Source organism: Manacus candei, unplaced genomic scaffold, assembly GCF_025592945.1.
Source record: "Manacus candei isolate 608988 ecotype Guabito, Panama unplaced genomic scaffold, ASM2559294v1 h1tg000011l, whole genome shotgun sequence".
Classification (NCBI taxonomy): domain Eukaryota; kingdom Metazoa; phylum Chordata; class Aves; order Passeriformes; family Pipridae; genus Manacus; species Manacus candei.
In genome coordinates this window covers 7,868,232-7,890,700 of record NW_026138059.1, presented here as the reverse complement: position 1 = coordinate 7,890,700, position 22,469 = coordinate 7,868,232, and the positions used below count along the sequence as shown (strand labels likewise).

At 42.4% G+C, this 22,469-nt stretch overlaps 2 protein-coding genes across 6 annotated transcripts in view; both read left to right on the top strand.

Moving 5' to 3' along the window:
• The first annotated feature begins 4,146 nt into the window (after positions 1–4,146).
• Positions 4,147–11,203, top strand: RPS7 (ribosomal protein S7). The gene is made up of 7 exons (XM_051778396.1): positions 4,147–4,280; positions 4,817–4,898; positions 5,233–5,304; positions 6,900–7,043; positions 8,551–8,615; positions 10,301–10,451; positions 11,088–11,203. The coding sequence occupies exons 2-7, from the start codon at positions 4,824–4,826 to the stop codon at positions 11,163–11,165; spliced, it is 585 nt and encodes a 194-aa protein (XP_051634356.1). The 5' UTR covers positions 4,147–4,280; positions 4,817–4,823; the 3' UTR covers positions 11,166–11,203.
• Positions 11,204–16,787: 5,584 nt separating this feature from the next.
• COLEC11 (collectin subfamily member 11) overlaps positions 16,788–22,469 on the top strand; it is a 44,933-nt gene continuing 39,251 nt past the window's right edge. For 3 of the 5 annotated variants that reach the window (XM_051778375.1, XM_051778378.1, XM_051778377.1), the window contains exon 1: positions 16,788–18,591. The gene's annotated coding sequence lies outside the window, so the exon portion shown is untranslated. The remainder of the gene's footprint in view (positions 18,592–22,469) is intronic. The other 2 variants (XM_051778374.1, XM_051778379.1) reach the window with 2 other exon arrangements.

Here is a 22,469-nt window from a genome sequence, read left to right as displayed (position 1 = left end):
CTTGGTTAGCTTTTCTTTTAATTATGGGTTTCTATAGTAGAAGGATTTCTTATTCCTTACAGGTTTGCACATTTTCATTACTTGTAGTTTTCTTTGGTTAAAACATACCAAAGGAGCAATGAGTAGTAAGTCATGGGAGAAGTAAGCAGAAAGAAAAGACTTTCTATTACACTCAATTCTCTGTTTACATGAAAGGACTTAGCAGTAACTCTCCTACTGTCATGACCAACATGCAGAACTCAGATTCAAACTGGGAAAAAAAAAGACTTTTGAAGTCCACTGAGTACCACACACCCCCTTTCATTGCTTCTTCTCCCAGCTGGTAAAACTGAGGCTGCACAGGGTCATCCAGCCCTACCTTTACTGTTGCATCTCCATTGCTGATTTTTTGGGGCTGCTGTGCTGCAGTGGCAGGAGAGATGAATTCCTTTCCTCATATGACAGGTGGCATTTTTGCTACAGTGGCATTTAGCACTGCTAGGCTAAGCCATACCTGTGCCTGCTTTGTGGTACCTGCTCTCTGGTTGCTGTAGCACCGGTGTACTTGGGGGTTTTGTAGTCAGCCTGGGTCAGAGAGGATGTTTTGAGCTCTCTGACTCAGTTTTTTTGAAATGGGTGTGAAGACTTGCCAAGAAGTGAACTATTTAGTTCCCACCTGCAAAGCTGAAGCACTCAGTCACAAAAAGTCTCATTTGAATATAGAATAATGTAATTACATGTACGGATAGGACTTTGATTTAACATTTGTAGTCAATGTCACACTAACACAGGGCAACCCTGTGTAGCCACTGCAGAATAAGCTAATCAGATACACAAATCCAGCCAATTTTTGCCAAATCAAAGTTTACACAAGCACCTTTGCTACCACAGCTTAAGTGCTGCAAATGAGTGGCTAAGGGAAAAAAAAGGAGAGCAAGTGCCCTATTTTGGTGGAAACATGGTGGAACCATGTTGAATGAGAGTGGTCATTGAGCTATGCATGCCAGTCATGTTTTACAGTTTATAAGGGTCCCATGTTTCTCTCCCACACTAAAATCAAAACTAGTTTATTAATTTATTAACAAATTTTCTTAGCAGCCATTTCTGTATTTATAATAGACAGTCTGCAGGAAAAAAGGAGGACTTAATATGTGTATACAAAAATACACTCATAACTTTTAAGTAGGGGCGTGTCTGTAACAACGTTTTTACTTAAACTCACTGTAAGTCTTAGCTGATTACTTTGTCCCGCATTAATGCATGCAATGTACACATTAGCAAAGCATTTTAATCTTTGACAAATATTTTAGCTTGAAATGTTTAACCATAATGTGGTTCCCACATACAGTTTTAAAGTGAAATTTGATGTGACCTGAATCAAGCATTTCCTATTTAAAACTGAGCTTTCAGCTGGGTAGGTCACTAGGTAGTTACTTTATTTAGCACACTCTGCAAATGTAAGTTATATTGCCATCTCATTACCTTGACTGAAAATACAAGACAGGAAAATAAGGTGGTTTGTCTTCCTTCACAGAACTGAGATCTTGCAGAACAAAATACTTGCCCATACTTCAGTGTAAAACTAAGTGTCAGTGAAGCTGCAAAGCAGTAATCCCTCAGCATGATCCCAGCCTTCAGTCAACCCTCAGAGGAACAGCCTATCCATGAGCTTTAGAACCTGTGTGGTTGTACAAGCCTGGCTCAGAGAAGTGAACTAGTAATAGACTCAGTTTTTCTTCCAGTTCTGGAGTTACTATGACCCCAACAAGCCTTGCCATCTTTCTGTTTCTTCCATGTATTATATTACTTATTATTATATTGATAACATCACAAGACCTTATCCTATTGTTGTTGGGATACTTTTGTTACATACCTAATTTATTCTTTCCACTTCTTCACCCTGCCCATTCTGAGTCTGCATGGCATAAGAATCTTATTAATTATGTTACTTTGCAGTGACATAACTTTTTTTTAAAGATCACATGCCCACAGTGATTCTTCAAAATCGCTGTCAGCTGCTTTGGGTACCCGGCATTATTGACCGGGTAAAGCCCACATAGACCTTGACACTGCATCCTTCTCCTAACGTAAATTCAGTGTCTGAAAGGGAACATCTCTCTACACCTTCTTCTGTCATTGGTGTTATGCAGCATCCTGGTCTATTCAGTAGCACTAATAGGTGGAGGTGGGAAGCTATAGGCACATTGCAACTTCATTAATGCTCTGAACAGTCCAGTTTTGATCTATTCATACACCACCTATTCTTTCTCCCCCTCGTAAATGATTTCACAGCATAAACTGAGTGCAGACTACTGGACTGCTGAGATTATTACTTGTTACCTTTCTTATTTTTTTACCCTTCAATCAGATCCTGATCACTACTGTTTAGCAAATTTCCAGTCTCTATAGGTACTAATCCTGGCATCAGTATGAGCTGGGCAGTTTTTCCCATTCATTGAATTCATGCTAGCAGAGAAGAGTGGCTTGGGAGAAAAATGGGAACTGAACAGTCTGCTTTTCTAGCTATCAGAAATTTAACAAAAAGCCCACAAATGTTAGAAAACATGACAGAATGTTAGAAAATGTTAGAAAACATGAAAACTACTTCATATGGATTTGAGCAGGTCTAAGAAACAAGGAGAAAGCAATCCAAAAGGTTGTCTGCTAGTCACCCAATGAAAAGCCACTCATTCTGATGGAGAAGGGAAAGGGGAGCCTTTTCTGTCCCGCAGTAAGATGAACTAACTTACCCCCTTTATTAATGCTCATCTAACTTCAGTACTGGCACATTTGTGTAAGGGCAGCCTGTGCAGGAAGTCCAAAAGGTGTGCACACCACAGATATTTCTCAGCAGAAAAGACGGACAGCAGATGCTGAGGTTGCTTAGCTTGGGGTACTGGTGGTCTTTGTCATTTTTTTGTTTACAACAAGAGCTTATTACTCCATTACTGCATTTTTTCTTTTTAAGTAACAGACTTCACACACACCATTACATAGTAATAGCAAATGTACTACAAGCTAATGTTGACTGCTCTTAGGGTTATCCAGGGAACCTGATCACAGAACCAGTGCTCTGAACCCCACCCCTGGCTCTAACCTCTCTGGACAGCATGTGCCAAGAGCTGCACACCTGCCTCTGACTGGGGACCTTAATTCAGCCAACAGGGAAGTGCCAAGGTGGGGATTTTTTGTCCAGGCAAGGTTTTAGCTTCACTTCAGATGCACAGCCAGGCACTTCCACCTGAATCAACATGCAAGTCACTACTTTTGGAACTAGAGTACAGCTTGTGTGCAACCCAAGTGTTATTAGAGCCTTCTTTGTTAGATAACACTGTAGATAATAAAAAGTGCTTCCAGTGATGACAGAATAGTTCAAGCTCAGAACTCTCTCATCTTGAATTAGTACCTGAACACAGGTGAAGACTCAGGCTTTATTTCTTGTCTAACGGCAGTCTACTAACTGATCGCTGTGGCACTGCCTTAGCAGAAGCAGCTGAGAGGTCGTGTTTATAGAGGTAAACCAAACCAAAGCCCAGGCACGGCCCTGTGCTGGCACTCGATGATCACCCACACTCCCTGGCTGCCATCACAGGCCCTAGCACGGCTTTGGCCGCGTCTCCCCAGCACAACGCCCCGCTGGGGGCAGGGGTGACTGCACCGACACTGTTCCAGCAAGTGTCCTCTATCTGGAAAGGCATGAGCATCCCGGGTGAACTCCCAGCCCGCCGAACTAACGCGGAGCGATGAGACGGAGAGGGGAGGACAAACACCGCCCGCTCCCCCGCCGCTGTCAGGGCCGGTGGCCGCCGCTGTGCACAGCCCTTCCGGGGGGGAGACCCGCGAACCGAGCCGCTGAGATCCCGGCGACTCTCTACGGGAGCAGCATCTCCACTCCGCAAGCCGGGAGTTCTGCCACCTCACGCCGCCCGGACCCACAAATAAGCAAGTGGCGGCGAATGCTTGCAGCAGCAGGGAGAAACAGACCGGAATAGCCTTTTCTTGCCCCTCCTTCGCTCCCCGCCACAGGAAGCGCATCCCCAAAAAAGGCTGAGGGCAGCTCCTGCCGCCCGACCCGCTGGCATTGCGCATGTGCTACCCCCGGCCCCCGTGCCAGGACTCTCAATGTCCGCTCGTGCTTCGCAGTAGCGGAAGTTGGGTGTGCTTGCAGGACACGCGGCCAGCGCTCTGCCCTTTTTCCGGGTCTGGCTTCACCCAGCGTGGGCGGGGCGAGCGCCTTCGCGGGCCGCGATCAGCGCGGGTCTCGCGAGAGCTCCCCCTTTTCCCGGCCGGCGCGGAGCGAGGTGGGTGCCCGGGCTGGGGCTGCCGTTCCGTTCCCGGGGCTGCGGCGATACCGGGTCGGGCACGGAGCGGAGGCACCCGCGACACCCCCGCGGGGGGATGCGCCCGATTACCGCCTGCCCGGGGCCCGATGGCTGCCGTGGCGCCCGGCGCCGGGGTGGGGGTTAGCGGGGTTTCCCTCCGCCCTCCCCCGCTGGCGACCTGGGGGAGGCGGGAGGAGGGGGCTGGAGCTGGGAGCGGGGCCCGGGAGCGCCGCCCGAGCACCCGCTGAGGACACGTGGGGCTCTGGGAGCCGCGGGGCCGCCTCCCTGGAGCTCCCGGGGCCTCGGAGTGGGCCCGCGGTGGTCAGGCCCCGCTCCCGGGACGATGTTCCTGTGTCGTGGTGGCACCGCCTGGAGCGGCGTGCTGGGGCTGGCGTGGGCCCTGGAGCACTTTGCCTTCGCTCTGGAGCGTCTGGCTGCGCAGCGGGATTGCAAAGTCCTGGCTGTAGCAGGTGACATGTGCCCAGTCACAGCCGAGGTGTACTTTTGCGTTGCAGAAAGGCCATGTTCAGCTCTAGCGCCAAGATTGTGAAGCCTAATGGCGAGAAGCCAGATGAATTCGAGTCTGGTATATCCCAGGTACGTGTGTGGCTTTTCCTTCTGCGGTTTGGTAACTTACTGCAAGTTACGGAGACAGTGTTGTGATAGTTGTCCAGAGCCTAAACTTTGAGTTTGAGACTGTCTAAATGTGTTCTCTTTCCTAGTTTTACTTGGGAAATGGGCCAGTTAGCCTCTGTTCCCAACAACTGATTTTGTTGCATGTCAGTGTGACTTATAGGAAGTTAAATCTTTGATATTGACTGTGGTAAAAAGTTCATAGCTGCTCCCTGGCACTGTGAACAGGTTTCGGGCTCAAGGGTTCTTATGAATTAAAACATATGCAATGGATTATTTTGCAACTTCACTTTTCTAGGCTCTGCTGGAGTTGGAAATGAACTCCGACTTAAAAGCTCAGCTGCGGGAGTTGAACATCACAGCAGCTAAGGTAGGTTGGACTTCTCCACAGAGACCTGCATGGGGACTTGCTCTGTGTGTGTTTAATTTTTGTAAATGTTAATGTAGTAGATTAATGTTTTCAGCCCTTTCTTAGGGCCTGTGGTGTTTTTTTTGTCTGCTGTTGTGGCTTATCATCTTCTGGTACTTGTTTTTAGCACATAGAATTCTGTAATAGTGTTTTTCTTGGTAACTAGTCTGAAAAGTCATTATAAAAACTCAAGTAGCAGTTCGGTATGTTACATAAAAGTGTTTGAAAATGGTTGTTCTGCTTGCTGTCTCTGCAGACTAGGTTTGGGGTCTGAAACTGATTTTTTGCATGTGGATATTGGCTGGAAATGTAGGTGTTGCAGAAACTTCATCAGGAACGTCAACTCTCATGCTCTTTGTAAAATCAGTTTGTTATGAATTTGTTATGCACCAAGTAATAGATGGTAGGTGGATTAGTGTGATAGTCTGACTTGATCATGTAGGTTAGCCTTCTTGTACACTTCAGTTTTAGTTCATGCAGGTAACTGAAACTTAAAGGAAGAAAAGGAAAAAGACAATTAGTGGAAAAGGAAGAAGAAAATTGGGGTTAGTCAGCCTGGGAGACTGGATGTCATCAATGAAGCTGGTCACTGCAGTCAGAAACTTAAATAAGCTGCTTTTGGTTCTTGCCCTGGCCCACCAGTACAGACACTGGGGCATGGCTGCTTAGAGTGGAGTTAAAGAATCTGGTAGTGCAGAAAGCAGTTTGGGGTATGAGTTCAGGGGCCTTTCCTTCAGAAGAACTACATCCCTGCTGATTGAAGTACAGCAATGTGAGCTGTTCTCAGAGAGGGGCTTTTAGAAGTGTCTCTGTTGTTTACTTAAATGCTTGACTTTATTTGTAAGAAATCTTCTGTGGGCGTCTGAATTGGCCTACATGGGAATGTAGCTGGTGAAAAACAATCCATCTTTCCATTCTATTGGAGAATGAGGATGCCTCTGCAGTCAGGTTTGTGGGAAAAATGCTTTGTAAGCTATACAAACTTTAGGTTTGATCAATTGTTGGAGAATAAACCAGGGCAAAGGTAAAGTGTTGGGCTGTTGTAATCCTGCTGGCATTTGGAGGAGAAAGAAGTGTTTTGATTGAGTAGTGATGCAGGCGTTGGCAAGTGGTGGACAGGTGATTTCCATGAAGCAGTAGCTCAAAAATATGAGATTTGTTAAATTAAACTTTGTCTACAGTCTGCTTTAGAGGCAAGTAATTTTTGAAGCTTTTTTATCTGCACGTAAGCTCTGTTGCAGGTGTGATTGTAATCATTCAGTATAGTTATTCTGGCATCTGAGTTTCGTACTGAAAAAAAATGAGCTTTGCTGTTCAGAGGATGTGACTCTGAAAGGAGTGGTGGCATTTATTGCCCAGTCACTCCTTTACAGCAAAACAAGTGCTCTGATAGAGGGTTTTCTATTCAGTGTTTTGTCTTAAACGCATTAGGGCAGTACTGCTGTGTGATGTGCTCCCCACCCCACAAAGACTATCAAATACCTGTGCTCAGAGGATTCACCATCAAAGCAAACATTACTTCTCGGCCCCCAGGTAACATTGTACTTCTGTTTCAGGAAATTGAAGTGGGTGGTGGCAGAAAAGCCATCATTATCTTCGTACCAGTTCCTCAGCTGAAGTCCTTCCAGAAGATTCAGGTGCGGCTAGTTCGTGAGCTGGAGAAGAAATTTAGTGGAAAACATGTGGTGTTCATTGCTCAGGTAAAGCATTTTAGAATCACAAAAATGTTGATTTGAAGGGATCTATGGAGGTGATCTAGTCCAGCCTCATGCATGAGCTGGGATTGCTACCAGCATTAGATCAGGTCAGCCGTGGTTTTGTCTGAATCTTGAAAACATCCAAGATTCCACAGCCTCTCTGGATAACCTGTTCCAGTGCTGCATTACCCTTCTGTGTGCCCATTCAAGGTAACAGTGATACAATGCATATTTTTGTTCCAGCAGGAAATGTTATGAGTGTCCTGTGGATGTTAGGTAAAATGATTTCAGCTGGCAGCTAAGGCTGTGTAAACTTGGTGAGATGTGAAGCTTTTTCACGGGGATAGAACTTTCTTGTTCTGACCTCTCTTACTCCAGTTGTTTGAGAAGCAGAGCTTGAAAGTAAATGGGAGCAAATATTAATAGGTTCTTTACTAAACTTACATAATCTAAGCACTGAAAATTCAAGTTAATAGGAAAGGAAGAAAAAAGCTGAATTAAGTTCTAAATCTGTGGAGGAGCTAAGGTGTGAAAAGGTGATGGAGGGCTTTCTGGGCAGTACTGAGAGGTGGACAAAGTGGAGAGCTGTCTGCAGAGTGGACAAGCTGTTATTAGTGAAAAATACTTATTAATGTAGTTTTAAGAGCCAGAGCACCTTACCCTGAATCTTCGTGTAACCAAGAAGGTTTATTTTAATGAGGTGCCTCTGGCTCACTTTACCTATGTGCTTGAGAATTCCTTGTCAGTTCAGTAATACGCGTTTTAGAGGGGACCATGTGCAGTTCTTCTGCTGTAGGTGAAGTGTTCTTGAGTATGACATGACCCAGTTTGGATTATGGTAACCCCATCATGAATACAGTCATGGAAAAGCTGTGGTGTGTTGGTAGAAAATACTTCAGGAGGCTACAGTTGCAAGTAAAACTCAATGTTTTAAAACATCTACCCTTGGAGTAGGAAAGTAGAAAATAAGTGTTACTGATCTTAGGTGCTATAAATTGCTTTGGAGCCTACTTTCGGAACAGGTTACATTTTAGCCAGAGTTTAATCTGAATTGTGTAATACATCTCATTATTCAAACTAGTGTCACCTAGCTGTCTGTGGGACTGAGCTCACTACACTGGGTTGCACCAGAGGCTCAGTCTCACAGAAATTGTAAAATTCTCTGGAATTCCTGTTCCCAGGGAAGTGTGTCCACATTGCTAATGAGACCCAGTAAACTACTGTGGTTGTATTTATGGGAAGAGAGGATGAAGTACAAAACTTTTATTTCAGTGCACTGAATACAAGATTAGTAATTGCAAAATAAAGAAATACAGCACTTCAGCTTCTGCAAGTAACCTGAGGTTCTAATGATGATGTAGCTTTGAGTATACTTAACTCTCCCTTTTTGATTTTTTCATGCATTTTCTGGTTGGGGGGAGAAGGTATATGTGTTGTTGATGTTTCTGAGTATATTGCAACCACTAGATACTGAGAAATCCCTTTGTTGTTGTTTTATTTTCCTTAACAGAGAAGGATTCTGCCTAAGCCAACAAGAAAAAGCCGCACAAAAAACAAGCAAAAGCGTCCCAGGAGGTTAGTAAATAATACTGATTCAGTATGACAGCCTTCTTTTGTAACTGGTAGTTTAGTCAAATAATGGTTAGTTGAGTTTTTGAGAAGTAATTGAAGTGTTTAAGTGGTCTTGTCCTTTCTCCTACTGCTTGAAATAGTATCTGCTGTTTGACTGCCAAAGTGTGCAATAGAAAGCTCATCTTTGGGTACTGTGTTGCATTTCTTAGCACTCTATCTGTATTTCCAGCTACAGTTGTAGCTGATTTTTAGCCAGCAATGCTGACTTAAGAAACCCAAATTTGCTGTCTGTTATCACAGTGTGCTGACAAGAATTATTTTTTTCTAAGTTGTAGGAAGAGCCACTTCCACTTCACATGTTAAACTTGCACAGAAGTCAAGGCTGGCACACTGAAGGGGATGCAAAGAGGGAGAGAGTGGCTGAGGAGGGGTATAGGTATGAGTAGTAGTCCCTCTGGGTATGAATTTATTAGCAATAGTATAGTCATTTGTGTTAAATGGCCTCCCTTGCTCTTATCTAGTCTCTTGATTGCTAGACATGCAACACTGCTATGTCTCTCTGGATGTCAGTGCCTCATTTATGCTGTTCTACATCTTGCTGTGTCATTATGTAGTCTGTCTTAAAAGTTTATCCTCTTTATGAGATGTGGCATGTCCTGCAACTTCTCCCAGCCCCAGTATTATACCTGTCATATGTGTTACTCTGTTTTGCCATCTTTAAGCATACATTTTAAAACTACAATTTCATAGTACTCATCTGCAGTCCTGCCTTTGGAGGACTCTGCCTGTGTTCTGATAAAACTAGTATTGCACAGTGGCTGGAGAAGTTGGCATCTGTGTCTGTGATTAGCATCCTGCCAGTTTCTGCACGAGGGAAGGCAAGTGGGCAGGACTGTCCCTGTCTGGACCTGAGAGAGGTCAGGCTGGTAGTGTAAAACTGCTGTATGCATTGCAAAGCATAGAAATGTGATTGATGTTGGTCTCCCTTGGCTATCCCAATATTCACAGGTTTCAAGTGCTGCTGTAGACACAGGTCTTAGTTACTGGTGGTACTGCCTTGAAACTGAAGATTGAGATACTGGAAATCTTATTAGTCCTCTAGACTCATACAAAATAGCTTGGGCTAATTTTTCTCACTTTGGCTCGCTTCTGGACAGTTCAGGAACACACATGTAGACATCAGTCTTCAAAGTGTGGACTAAACTTACTCGCTAGTCTTTTCCTATAATACACTGGAGTTCTAAGCCGCTTGGCCTTAGGCAGATGAAGAAACCAGTGTTTTCAAAACTGGGTCTGCTGTGAATGTATTCTGTGTAGCTGAAGATATTCGTACACTCTTCCAGTAAGTGTCTCTGGCAGAATTGCAGGTGGGACAGTTTGGCTTCAATTTAAATAAAATATTCCTTAAATAGGTAGAAATGGAAGAATGTTTCAGGGCTGTTACAAAGCAACGTGTGATCTGAAAGGTCCGAAACCTGGCTACTTTTTCCCCTTGTCACTAAGTTCCTGCACTCACTGTAGAATTTGGCTTTTATTTTTGCATAACCTGTGATAGTGTGGTATTGTCACACTGTGGCATTAAGGAGAAAAATGCTACTGAATTTTCAGCTAAAGCATGCTTGCAAAAGGCTTGACAAACCAAGGTTTTCAAGAGGATGTGTTTTAATGATACAAATGTGGCATTTCAGCCGTACGCTTACTGCAGTGCACGATGCTATCCTCGAAGACCTGGTCTTCCCAAGTGAAATTGTGGGCAAGAGAATCCGCGTAAAACTGGACGGCAGCAGGCTTATAAAAGTCCATCTGGACAAAGCACAGCAGAACAATGTTGAACACAAGGTAAATGTAAAAACTTACTTTCTCATGCAGGTCAGGATGGCATTCTGACATCACTAAGAGGCTGCTTAGTGATACAGCAGAAGAGTCCCTTTTGGCTTTTGGCAGTAGAGATCTTCTGTTTGTATCTCGAATAGGGTGCTGAAGATGAGGCAAGATAGTTTTAAACTAAAGCTCTAGTTCTACTTGCTAAAACCCCTGGATTGTAAAGTAGCTATATTGGTTCCTTTCATGGGAACAGACTGTGTTTTGTTGGGGGGTTTGTATGTTTAGGAGTCAGTTAGGTTGTTTGTTTTATTTAGTTGGTTTTATTGTTTTTCAAGTGAAGCACTTAGTTTTGACCTTAAACAGATGTGCTCAATACAGCCTGCACTTTGCCTGGATTTTTTCTAGAGGGATTTGTTTGGGCCTGCTCAGCTCTCAAGGTCTCCCATGGTTGCAAATCAAAGCGTTTCCAAATACTCTTCAGAAAATGTATCTTCTGTGTAAACACTCAACCATCTTCATCTAGAACAAAATTAGCCTCAGAGCTCATGTCAGAGTGAAGATGAAGTGGCAAATAGTAGAGTATATTAAATATGTTAACTTAGAGTTACTTTTTTACACAGCATATATAAACAAGATTATTTTTCTTCACAGGTGGAAACATTTTCTGGTGTCTACAAGAAGCTCACAGGCAAAGATGTGGTGTTTGAATTTCCAGAATTCCAGCTGTAAAGTGCAAAAAATGGCTGAATAAACAACTGTTCATATAACAGAGTAATTTCATTTAAATTTTGAATTCCATAAACGCAGATGGGGATTAACTGGTTCATAGGACTTCTCTACTGTCTGGAGAGTGACACTTGTGTATCCAATATTAAGTCCACCAACATTTTAACAGTAACCCTCTTAGGTTGTTCTTGGCACTGTTGCAACACAATTCTGGACAAAAGAGTCCAGAGTCTGCAAAAAGAATTGGCAGTGAAAAACCTAAGTGTTCTGAGTCTCACCTTTTGGGGAGAATGTGGAGAGTTACTGTAGAGCAGTGGAACTGCTGAGTTTTGCACACAAGAATACCAGTTGGAGACCTGCATGTTCCTGACACAGGAAGAAGTCTACATAGCAGGTGATGTGTGACTTCTGAAATACGAAGCAATGACGTCTGAATAAGGGGTTTGAATTCTTAGGAAATGTGTTGGGGAAGGTATAGGTTGAATTTGAGGTAACAAATTGCTCTAAGTGGCAAAATTACCTTCTAGTTCTTACCTAAAAGCAGGTCCTGTACTTTCTGAACTATGTCAGAAGGAAATGGGGAGAAATTTTCACTTCTGAGTGCTTGACTACATTACTGGACATAAACTACAATTTTTTAGCTATTGATCTGGCTTTCAGAAATGTTTGGGATTTTTTTTTAAGTGATGTTTTAACATAGTTCAGTACATGCTTGGTGGTGCAGAGAGAGGTGGGGAAGGACTATGTGTTTTGGCATCCAACAGCTGAGTGGTAGTGTCCCATTTTTACTTCAGTATCTTTGTTTAGAATCCCTTTACACAAGCTCAGAGGGGAGCATGGAGTTGGGCATGTAAAGTTCTGAGCAAATTACATGAATTTTTCCTAGTAGCCTGTTCAGTACAGTCAATGTTTAACACAGTAAGACAACTAGTTATGGAGTCAGTCTATTTGGTGGAGAGCTAAGTTGGGAAGAAGTTGTGTAATAGGAGCTCTTAATAACTTGCATTTTCCTACCTGAGAGTAAATGGAGGACAAGTACCACATACTGAGGGTCTTTGTATCTTTACTTCCTTTTCCCATTTACTGTGGTTTTGATTGCTTCCCATTTGACACCTCTTCTTTAGCTGTGGAGAGATAAAAGGTTAAAACAAGTTCTGTGTTGCTTTTGCATTGAAAAACTCAAGACTTTAACACAAGTTATGGCATGACTTAGTAGGGCAGGACAGATAGCTGTGTGCTGTTAACTTTTGGTTCAGAGAATGCAAAGAGAAGGAAAGTATGTGCCCTGATGCAATTAGTGGGTAATTTCCTGCTACTTGCTGACAAGGCTTGAATGTTTGCACAAAAAGCAGGCTGTATCTTTGAAGAAGTTGCCTTGCCTTAAAGCCTTTTCCTACCTCCTTTTCAAACTTCTGTCTCTGGAGGATAATTTAATTCCTTCTGTATTCCTTGACTATTTATTGTTTGTCTTGAATGATTCAGCAGAAGAGAATTCATCTGCTTCCCTTAGAATTAGATGAGGGGATTTGTAGGTATAGAAGAACTGCAAATCCTGTCTCCTTTTGTGGAGAATAATTGTAAAAGATCTTACACTAGGAGTGCCAGAACTTTTGAATTTTAAATTTTCACTGCTAAAATGGGTACTTCTTAGGTTGGAAATGCCACCCGCTCCAGTCCTCCCAAAATAATTCCAGTCTTGAGTCAGACATTACTAAGCTTCCTGCTACAACAGTCACAGATGGCAGCCTGTGCAAATAGATCTTTGCTGGTGTACGTTGGAAGAAGCAGTCTGGGGAGTATTTGGAGGCTTACCAGATGTTAACTATCTTTAGTTAGAGGTTGGTGAGTCTGCTGGGACTGTGTAACCTCTGCAAGGAGAGGTGATCCTCAGCAGGCTTCAGTAGACAGCATTTCCTATTTTGTGGTGAAATGTAACTCAGATTTGATCTCTTCATCATAATAAAAATATTATTAGAGTTTCTTTTGAAGTACTGGGAGGGAGTAGGTGGGGGAGGAGAAATCTAGTAAACTGAATGTAAAGCTTGCAAATGTTCCCAGGCATTGCCAGCTGGCTATAGATTTTTCTTGGCTCTTGTTGCAAGCCCTTTTGAACTATATGAAATGCAAAGGCCCATGATGGCCCCATAAGCAAATTCTTTGAGTGAAAGGATAACACTGTCAAAACCCTTTATGGTTTTTACATCAACTAAGCTACAAGTAAAGGTGGATATTTGTGGCATAAAAATACGAGACTGTGTGCTTTGCAAAAGACTTTAGTCCTAGTTTACCTTCATTCACAGACTCCCTCGTGTGTTTGTGTCAGCGATCCAGTCAGACAATTCCCTCTGTCCCTTGACAAGCATATCAAGTGCATGCCTGCAATCTGGAAAGTCAGTTGATGCCATCTGGTCAAGTGCTAATGAGGCTGCTGGAATGCTAGCGTCAAATGTTACCTTAACCTAAGCAGACTCCATGTGAGATGATGCTAGACTTTTCCCTATATCTTTCATATACTGGCACAGTTGAACTCTGACCGTGTGATTCCTCACTGAGTTCTATCAGCTGCTCTGGGTGAAAATGGGGGCATTCTGTACTAAGACCCTGTGCAGCCGTAGTATGTAAGTGATATCAGTGTGAAGAGACAGCCATATATTGAACAGTATGAAAAGACCAGTTCTTTCCTGTAGTAGCCCCAAATGAGAAGCAAGAAAAGGTTTTACATCTATTAGGTGCTCTTGAGCCTTCCACCTAATATTAGAGCTTTCGTTGTTTATTTCATGTGCAACCTTTCACAAATGTCTTCAAATATTTTTTGTCTATATGGAAGCCTGTGCCCTGGTGATTTTAATTTGAAAAGGTCTGTTGGTGTGTCACAATTCTAGTGTGGCAGAACTTGCTTGAAGTTTTGGGTGGTAAGTGCTTAACCTATCTTGTATTAATATGGTAATATATGATAACATCATGTTTGAGTAACCCTTCTTGAGTGCAGGTGGGAACAACTGGTGAGTTTTAGTGTAGCAATACTCCCAGCAGTGTGTGAAGGAAGTCCTATCACTCCTGCATTGTGGACTGAAATAATCTATTTCCTATGCTTTTGTTTTTTCTGAATTTTTCAAGTGGGAGACCTGAGTTTGATTCTTGGTTACATTTGGAAGTCAGAGCAATGCCCAAAGCTAGGCCTTTTCTACTTTGTGGAATGTACTATCTCGGCCACTAGAAGTGTATCAGAATGACAGAGATAAAGGTACTGATTATAGAAAGTCATGAAGCCTCACAGAAAGAAGATTGTGGTGCCAGGCTGTGGGAGTGTGAGTTTTCCTCTCCTCCATAGGGCTCTGACTGCAACATTGATCAGTGCCATTGCTTGACTGCTTTTTAATCAAGTGACTTTGCTCTGCCCTTTGCTCCCTACCTGAAGAGTGCTCCTGTGAAAAACCTGCCTTCTGCTGAGAGCAAAGTGACATGAAATCTCTTTGTACTAGTGCTCTGTTCCTTGCAGAGAACAACAGGTAAAGGATCTTATTTATGTCTTACCATCAAGAGGATAAAGTTTGTTGAATTTGTTACAGTCTGTGAGTTCAGGTATCTCCTCCTCTGCCTTCCAGTTACTGTTACTATTTCTTGTTTTCGGGAAAATCATTCTTATCTTAACAATACACACTTGCTGCTAGCTGTTGCTAACTGATGAATAGCTAACGTTTTTCATTATTGGATATCGAGTTAACATGTCTGGCTCAGTTGTGTTCTGCCCCTGGAGCAGCAAAGATAGAATTAAATCCAAGCACCGAAGAGAATTTCAGAGATGAGGACTAACAGAAAAAACAGTACTGCTGCAGTGAATGCTGCTTATAAATTTTGTGCCAAAAAAACGTTAGTGCAACATCACTAATGAAGTTGAAGGCCAGATTTTACACAGCTGCAAATAAAATTAATGCTGTGTTTTGCTGTATCTGCACTGATCTTTCCCACTATACATCTCACATATTGCACAGGAGAGGTGGTAAGGATAGCTGCTGGTGTCTGCCTGCCCACAGAGGTGCAGTGGTGTTGGGGCTGTGCTAAGGAAAGTGATTCGGATGGATATCTTCAGAAGGATAGATCTACAGACTGGTTTTTACCAGACATATCTTAATGTTTAATAATTAAAGTTTCCTATTTGCATGGCTAAGCAGTTACTGTTATGTGAAGCCAGAGGGAATGGGACACATCATTAATTATCTTGAGAGCGGAGGAGGGGTTCCACTTCATGTGCCTGTGTGCAGGTCTGTACCATGGAGGAGTCCTGCCTCTTCTGGGAGTATTTTGGGAGTGCCCTGGGAGGCTTACTAAGGGCTGGTTAGCGAGGCAGCCCTTACTTTCAAGAGCCAGAACAGCATTTGTGATGGCCTGCAGTAAACTGAGCTCAAGCAATTGAGCACAGATATTGATTTATTAAGGAGTTTGGGCATTGGAAATTTTCATCCCTTGGGAATATCTGACTGGGAATGTTGCTGATACTATTGGATGCTTTGCTAAACCCAAGGGAGAATCAGGTGTGGCTGGAACATTTACTGGTGAAGACTGAGGCAAAAAAGTTGTTGAGTGCCTTGGCCTTCTCCGTGTCCCAGGTAAGCAGGTATCCTGTTTCCTTACCAAGGAGGACCCACATTTTCCTTTTATCACTGATATACCTAAAGAAGGTTTACTTGTTGCCTTTGACATCTCTGGCCAGATTTTAATTTTTAATTCTCTCAGGGCTTTAGCTTTCCTAACATGACCCCTGGTTACTCAGACATTCTCTCTGTGTTCTTCCCAGGCTACCTGTCCTCGCTTCCACTCTGTGTAGGCTTCCTTTTTGTGTTTCAGTTTGTCCAGGAGTTTGTTGCTCATCTGTGCAGGCTAATATACCATAGCCTCTGGAGGCTGTCCCTCTTCATCCAGCAAGGGCGGCTGAAAGTCTTTTGAATCAGCTCTTAGGTGCTACAGTGTCTCAGGCAGGCATGTTAACATAATAAAGAACTTTAGCTTAATTGCCAAGAGCTACTGCAACCTGCTGATGGCCTGAGCTGCTCCCATTTGGTCCACGCATCAGAACACCAGTTTGCACAGAGCAGCCTGATTTAGATGATGTAAGCAATATGGCTACACAGCTTCCACTTGGCTTTCAGGGTAGGCAAAAGTTATTTATGCCCTTCTGTATAGGGACTATGCTTTTTTTCTCTCTTACGTGAAAGAAAACTATGTACTACTTATTTTTCCCTTTCCTAGAGAAAGCACTTCTGCTGCATTTATAGTGTTTGCCCTTTCCTTTTGAATTCTGTTAATTTATGTTTGTTTTCACTTCTCCATCCCCAGTGTTGAATCCTACCTTTTCTACTAACTTTTCCTGAATGACTCTATTTCTCCCTTGAATTCTTTTTCTGGCCTCAAAGTTATTTGCATATGTTTACAGGGAGAGTAGATATGTATGTAAATGGAATTGTCTTTGCCATGGTAATATGATCTTCAAAGGCTTGGACTGCAGTCACTTTGCTGCATTCTTTACATAAAATGTTTGTCTTGGCAAGTCGCTGCCAACAGAGTGCTGCAAGGGCCCAATCCTGCTAATTGCCTTCTGCTCCCACTGAACTCATGGGGCTTATATGTAAAAAAAAAATCCCCAAAACTTTCAAATTAGAGTTGTGTGTTCTTTACGAAGTTATGTTCATATTCTCCCGTTTTGTCCTTTCTTTACTGATGTGATCTGGAAGTGATCATTGGTTCTTAACTTTTCATGACCATTTGGTGTGTGTTAAAATACAGGAGTCTGTAGCAATGGAGGGGGGTAGCTAGGTTCCAGTCCAACACTGAAACGGTGGTTTAGGAGAGGTCTGCCTTTATGAAGGTAGTCCACAGGGAGTCCTGAGTATGAAACATCACTACCTCTTTTTGTACCTGTTTTTTGTCTTTACCAGCAAAGCTGGTCAGTGTATGCTTTACTGTGGGCTGCAAAATCATGAGCTGTGGTGGGTAGGGAAGTTGCACACCCCAGGGCTGGGGAGAGAGGATACGTAATCTCGTGAGCAAAGCAGGAAAAGAGTGCATCAGTACCGTGTGTCATCAGCTTGTATTGCAAGCCCCACCACAAAATTCTCAGTGGAGTGGACCTATGCCTTCCACCAGAGTGGATCTGAGAGGTGATAAGGTGAACACACACAACTACTGCAGCGTCCTCAAGTCTCTCAGTCTAAAACATTTCTGTGTTCTAATACTTTCCTGATCTTAGGACTGTGGAAGATGGAAAAGAACCTCCTGCTACTACCCTCAGATCCCATCCTGTTCTTCCAGTAAGAGGTCACATATTGGGAGTTACCCAGGCTCCCAGCCCTCTGGGTGCTTGCTTACAGCATGACCCCTCAAACCTTAGCTGGAAAAACTGCGAGGGGGGAAGAGTGGCATAGGGTGCAGACAGATAATTCACAAGCCTTTTTTGTAGCTATCAGAGCTACTGTCTTACAAACATAGCAGCTATTCATTAGGGAGTATTAATTGGTATAGTCATAAGTGCTACTCACTATTTACTCTGGAAACCGAGAGAGAAGCCATTTATATCTGTTGAAGTATTAACTTCTTTAACAGTGAGGGTTGTTCTCAAAATCCCACTTACCACAGGCAGCTGGCCCCAGTTTTTTTCCTGCTTGAACATATGTGGAGTACTGTGGTTTACCCAGGGCTCAAACTAGTCTAGCTGTTTAAGGTAAAAATCAGAATTGTTTATTTAGAAGCTATTTTTGATATCACAAAAGTGATATCAAAAGGTGTTTCAAAAAGAAATAATTTGTGAAGATGCTTGCCACGTGGATAATTTAGCACTTAGGTTGTTGTGGAGTATTGAGATGTGGCTCTGAAATAGTTGCATGTTTTACTCAAGTCAAGAATGCTGCAGGCAATTGCAAGAACAGGGAGAATTTCAGTAAGGGAGAGTGTGTTAATTATCCATGCAAGATGTTCACACTTGCTGCTGTGTTTCATATGTTTTCATATCTGCTGAAGCAAAGCAAGAAAAGTGTTGTGCTGGGGCAGTGTGCGTGCATGGCTTAGAGCTGAATAGATGTAAATGGTTAAAAAGGGGTTCTCTGCTAGAGAGGAGGAGGGGAAAGTAAGAGTGCATTCCCAAAAAAGTACATTCCCAAAATAAAAAGCTTACATCATGGACCTCTTCAGTTTTCCCACACTTCTTTCCTAATTATTGTCCTGCAGGACAGCTGATCTATTTCAAACAGGAAGCTGTTTACAGATAACACTTGCAACTGTTTTGTCTGATTTGTTGAACTGTCGAAAAGCAAAAGACAACCTCTTTTCAAATTAAAAACTGTCAGACTTCTGTAAACAGCAGCAATGAGGTTCATCTGTGCAGTGTCCCTGCAGGCACAGAGCGTTCTGCAGTTCCCATTTTCTCAGCAGCCATAAGGTAAGAGACTTTTATGCTTTAATTCTGTAGAAGCAAGTAGAGGAAAAAGTCTGTGTTTGTTAGGGGGCTGCCTTGTGTAAGACAAAATATGATTGACAATCCCCAAATAGTAAGGGAAGGTAAGGAAAAAAAAGAGCTTGATATCTGTGGGGTAACACTGGACCTTTCTACTGTGAAGCACCCATGTGGGTTAGATCACTGAATTCCTGTTTCGTTTAAGGGGGGTTGTATTTAAAATGTACAAATGCCATTGGAAGAGCTCACTTTCCTTTTAACAGGGAAGGACAAAACAGTATATGTATTTTAACTTTTTCTACAATTGAAACTTATTTTACTTCATTGATGGGTTGTAATTCCTGGTAACAGATATAGGCAGTTCTCTGTTTTCTGCTTTAAAAAGTGGTCTTTTAATACAGCTGCAAGGCTGGCATTGCAGAAGTGAAACATGACAGAAGGTCCAGTAAGAGCTGGAATTACACCACTGGATAATTAAGAGCAATCTCAATGAAAACCAAATCATGCTGGAAGTAGTACTATGCAGAAATGCTTAATGAGATATAAGGATGTATAAAGATAAAAAATCTTGTTCTAAATGAGCAGGAATATGAGAATAAACCATACTTTGGTAAGCAGAAGGGCACATATGTATGCTTTTTAGTTATGGGCTATGAAAAATTGAGATTCATGAGGGATTTGCGAGTTTCCATTCTGACCTCTGTGCATACATACATATGTGCTCAGTATAGGCAGTGAAATTCTAAAGGGGGATTGTTTTTGAGCAAAATCAAATAGATGTGGAGAATCTTACCCAACTTTACTTGCCATATAGTGAAACAGAGCAACTGGACTGGAAATACTACAACTTTGACCCTTGGGTATTGAAAGATTTTTAAAATATGGCAAATGTAAAAACTGTTACCCTGTGTTTTCTTCTCTGTAGCTGAGATCTTTTATATTTCATATCTATATGATCGTTTACATGATCACGAACATTTAAAGCATTACAGTGATCAGAAAATACAATACAAACACTGATTTAAAGGTCTCACATATAACAATGATACCATCCCTAAAATTTTAGTATGTTACTTATGCAGCACTGGTAAGGTATGCTGATGTTGTAGACAAGAAGTTAGACTTCAAGTTGAGTATTCCTTTTAAAAATGTTTGGACTGTCTTTCATAAAATTCTTAGATGTATCTGTTACAATGAAATTATTGTTTGAATTAATATATGAAAGAAAATATTTAACTAAATTCATAGTCAAAATGGCATTTTAAACATGGCATAGTCCCAGAGTCAGCAGAGAATTGCAGTGTGGAAGCAGCAGAAATCTACTGTGTAATTTGTAACTGTACATTATGTTCAAAACTATTTTTTCTGATTACTTTTGAGTGATTTTACACTGTTTCTAAAACTCTTATTTAGTCATCTTTAGGGCTGTTCAAAAACTCTTGAGCCAGAATCCTTTTGAAGTAGGAAGACTTCTGGCAAAATACCTTTTTAAAGTAAAGTGTCAGTTCTCTGGGATAGTTTAGTTCTTTTGTCAAATTATTTTGGCTGAAAACCAGGAGAGTTTAGCCAAAAATATTCTCATGGTTTCTCTGGGGAAGTGTAGTTTGTGCTTTGCACTGCATTTCACTAGTGGCTGAACTTCACAGCTGAACCACGCTTCCCATACAGCTGCGTGGTCAGGATCTGGCTATTTTAATTTCCCTTGATGAAAGGAGTGTTAAGATGTATTTTGGAAAAGGTAGTGTAGTGAAAGAGGCACAGACTGGGCTCATAAGACATCAGCTGGTCAATAACTAGTTGGCAGCTTCTTAAATTTCGACTCCTTCCTTCTGTTTTGCACATGAGCCATCCTGTTTTTCAGCCGTGAGAGTAGGACCCTTCAAAACAGTGTGATATGTCAGTAGAAGGTTTAAAGCCTTTTGATGTTTTTATCCATGCAAACAACTGTACAAGGGAGAGAATATTTAATAATGTTTCTAAGGCTTTGTTAGTGCTTCTGCCAACTTTTGTGCTAAACGTGCTCCATTTGATATATTCAGTACTGAAAAATGCAAGGGAGCATGGCTGAATTTTAAGATCTTTTAAGAACTCTGAAGTCAAGAGGCAAACAACCTAGTAGGAGCCTGAAGCTTTAGAGTGAGTCATTTTTTGAAAATCCAGCAAGGTCTCATCTCGCCCATTTAAGTGTCTCTTCATAAAAATGTAGTCCTGGGTGATTTGCCTCTAGTTGTATAAGATGTCTGTAGACAAGAAAAGAATGGAAGTTGGTCTGCTCAAGTTCTTCATTAGTGCACCAGTCTCTTACTTGTTCATTAGGATCCAAGGTTCCTTAGCTGCTGGGACTGTTTGGATGCTACTGCCTCAAAAATGTATCAGAAGATTAGTTAGAAGTTCCATAGGGTGTCCTGGAGGCCAGGACAGAGCAGTAAGACAGATGATGGGGAGTTTTAGGGTTTACATTGGTTTCCTTCTGCAACGAATCATAGAACGGTTTGGGTTGGTTAAAAAGTCATCTAGTCCAATAGTACAGCACATGAATGAAGCATAGACATGAACAAAGTGTCACAGTGCTGCAAGGTCGATACCAGGCTCCAGACCAAGAATCAGTAATGTTTAGCTGCTATATGGAGTGAATGGAGGAGACCTAAGTGCTGAAGACGGTGACTCACCACAGACAGCCAAATGTGTGAGGGCCACAGCAGCTGTCTGAAAATTGTTTGTGAGAGAGGTGCTTCATGATTCCCTCTGCTGGATGTAGGAGTGGATAAATTCGCTATCTCTAGTGCCAAGTGCCTGGGGAAACTCAAGTTCCAGGAGGTGGAAGCTTGCGTTGAATGTGTGTGCCCAGTTTTCCTTCAAGCATGGAGGCTTTGAAAAATGGCTCTGAGGAAAAGAGTTTTCTACAGTTCTCTTTGAAAAATGAACTGCTGCTACCCAGCTGTCATGTAATAACATACTGTCCAGGACCACTTACCTGGGAAGCAGGAGATCTAGATGCAGCTCATTGCACTGCTTCAAACCCCCACCTCCCATCTGCTGAAAAGGTGCCCTTGTCACTAACCAACATAGTAATTTGGAAATGGGACCACTGTGGATTGTGTCCACAGCTCCCAAGGCAGTTTCCAATTGTTGATACTGCTTTGAATTTATACAAGAAAAAAGAGAAGGTCTAAACAGTCCAGGGAAGTCTATTCCTTTGGCATGAGAAGCCAGCCTGCATAAGAAGCTAACTTGCAAGAGAGAGGCATCTCCCCACCATGTTTTAGAAGGGAATGGCAGTGTTTTCTATCCTTCCTGTTTATCATGTGCTTAGAGGAGACTGAATGAATTTGGGTATGTTTCCTTGATGGGCATAAATGGACTAGGTGGGAGAATAGTGTCTTGTTCTCTTCAGGCAAGATGTTTACTATCCCTGGTCTGTGCACTGAGAAAAGCTTAGGCACTCAAGTTTTCCAATAAAACCACAGGAACCTACTGCCTCATAAGGTGGCTGACTCGTTAGGAGATGTTTTTGGATGCTTTGAACGTGGGATGAGGCCACAGATACAGATTCAGGGGTAGTGTTGACTTAGGCAGCTCTCATCTGGAGGTTTAGGGGTGAAGAATGTGGGCAAAGAATGGAGAGTGGAAAGAGAAACTGCTTCAGCTTTGGCTGGTTTTTGAGTAGGGATCTTGAAGAGTAAAGCTGTGTCCATAGGTGTGCTTGGGTTCCTGGTGCCTGTCTTTGTCTAGTCTTAAGCGTGGCTCACTCTGTGATTATTTTCTTTTTATCTTGCTTACTAACTGCAGAATAAGTATAAATAATAACAAGAAAACATTCCTACAGACAACACTCTAAGATTTTCAGCTTAATTTGAGTGATT

What these genes read in the sequence shown, in the direction of transcription:
- RPS7 (XM_051778396.1), top strand. Translation starts at nt 4,824, where the DNA reads ATGTTCAGCTCTAGCGCCAAGATTGTGAAGCCTAATGGCGAGAAGCCA. An exon ending in ATGTGGTGTTCATTGCTCAG is followed by an intron (nt 7,044 to 8,550) that starts GTAAAGCATTTT and finishes TTTCCTTAACAG; the next exon opens with AGAAGGATTCTGCCTAAGCC. An exon ending in AAGCAAAAGCGTCCCAGGAG is followed by an intron (nt 8,616 to 10,300) that starts GTTAGTAAATAA and finishes GTGGCATTTCAG; the next exon opens with CCGTACGCTTACTGCAGTGC.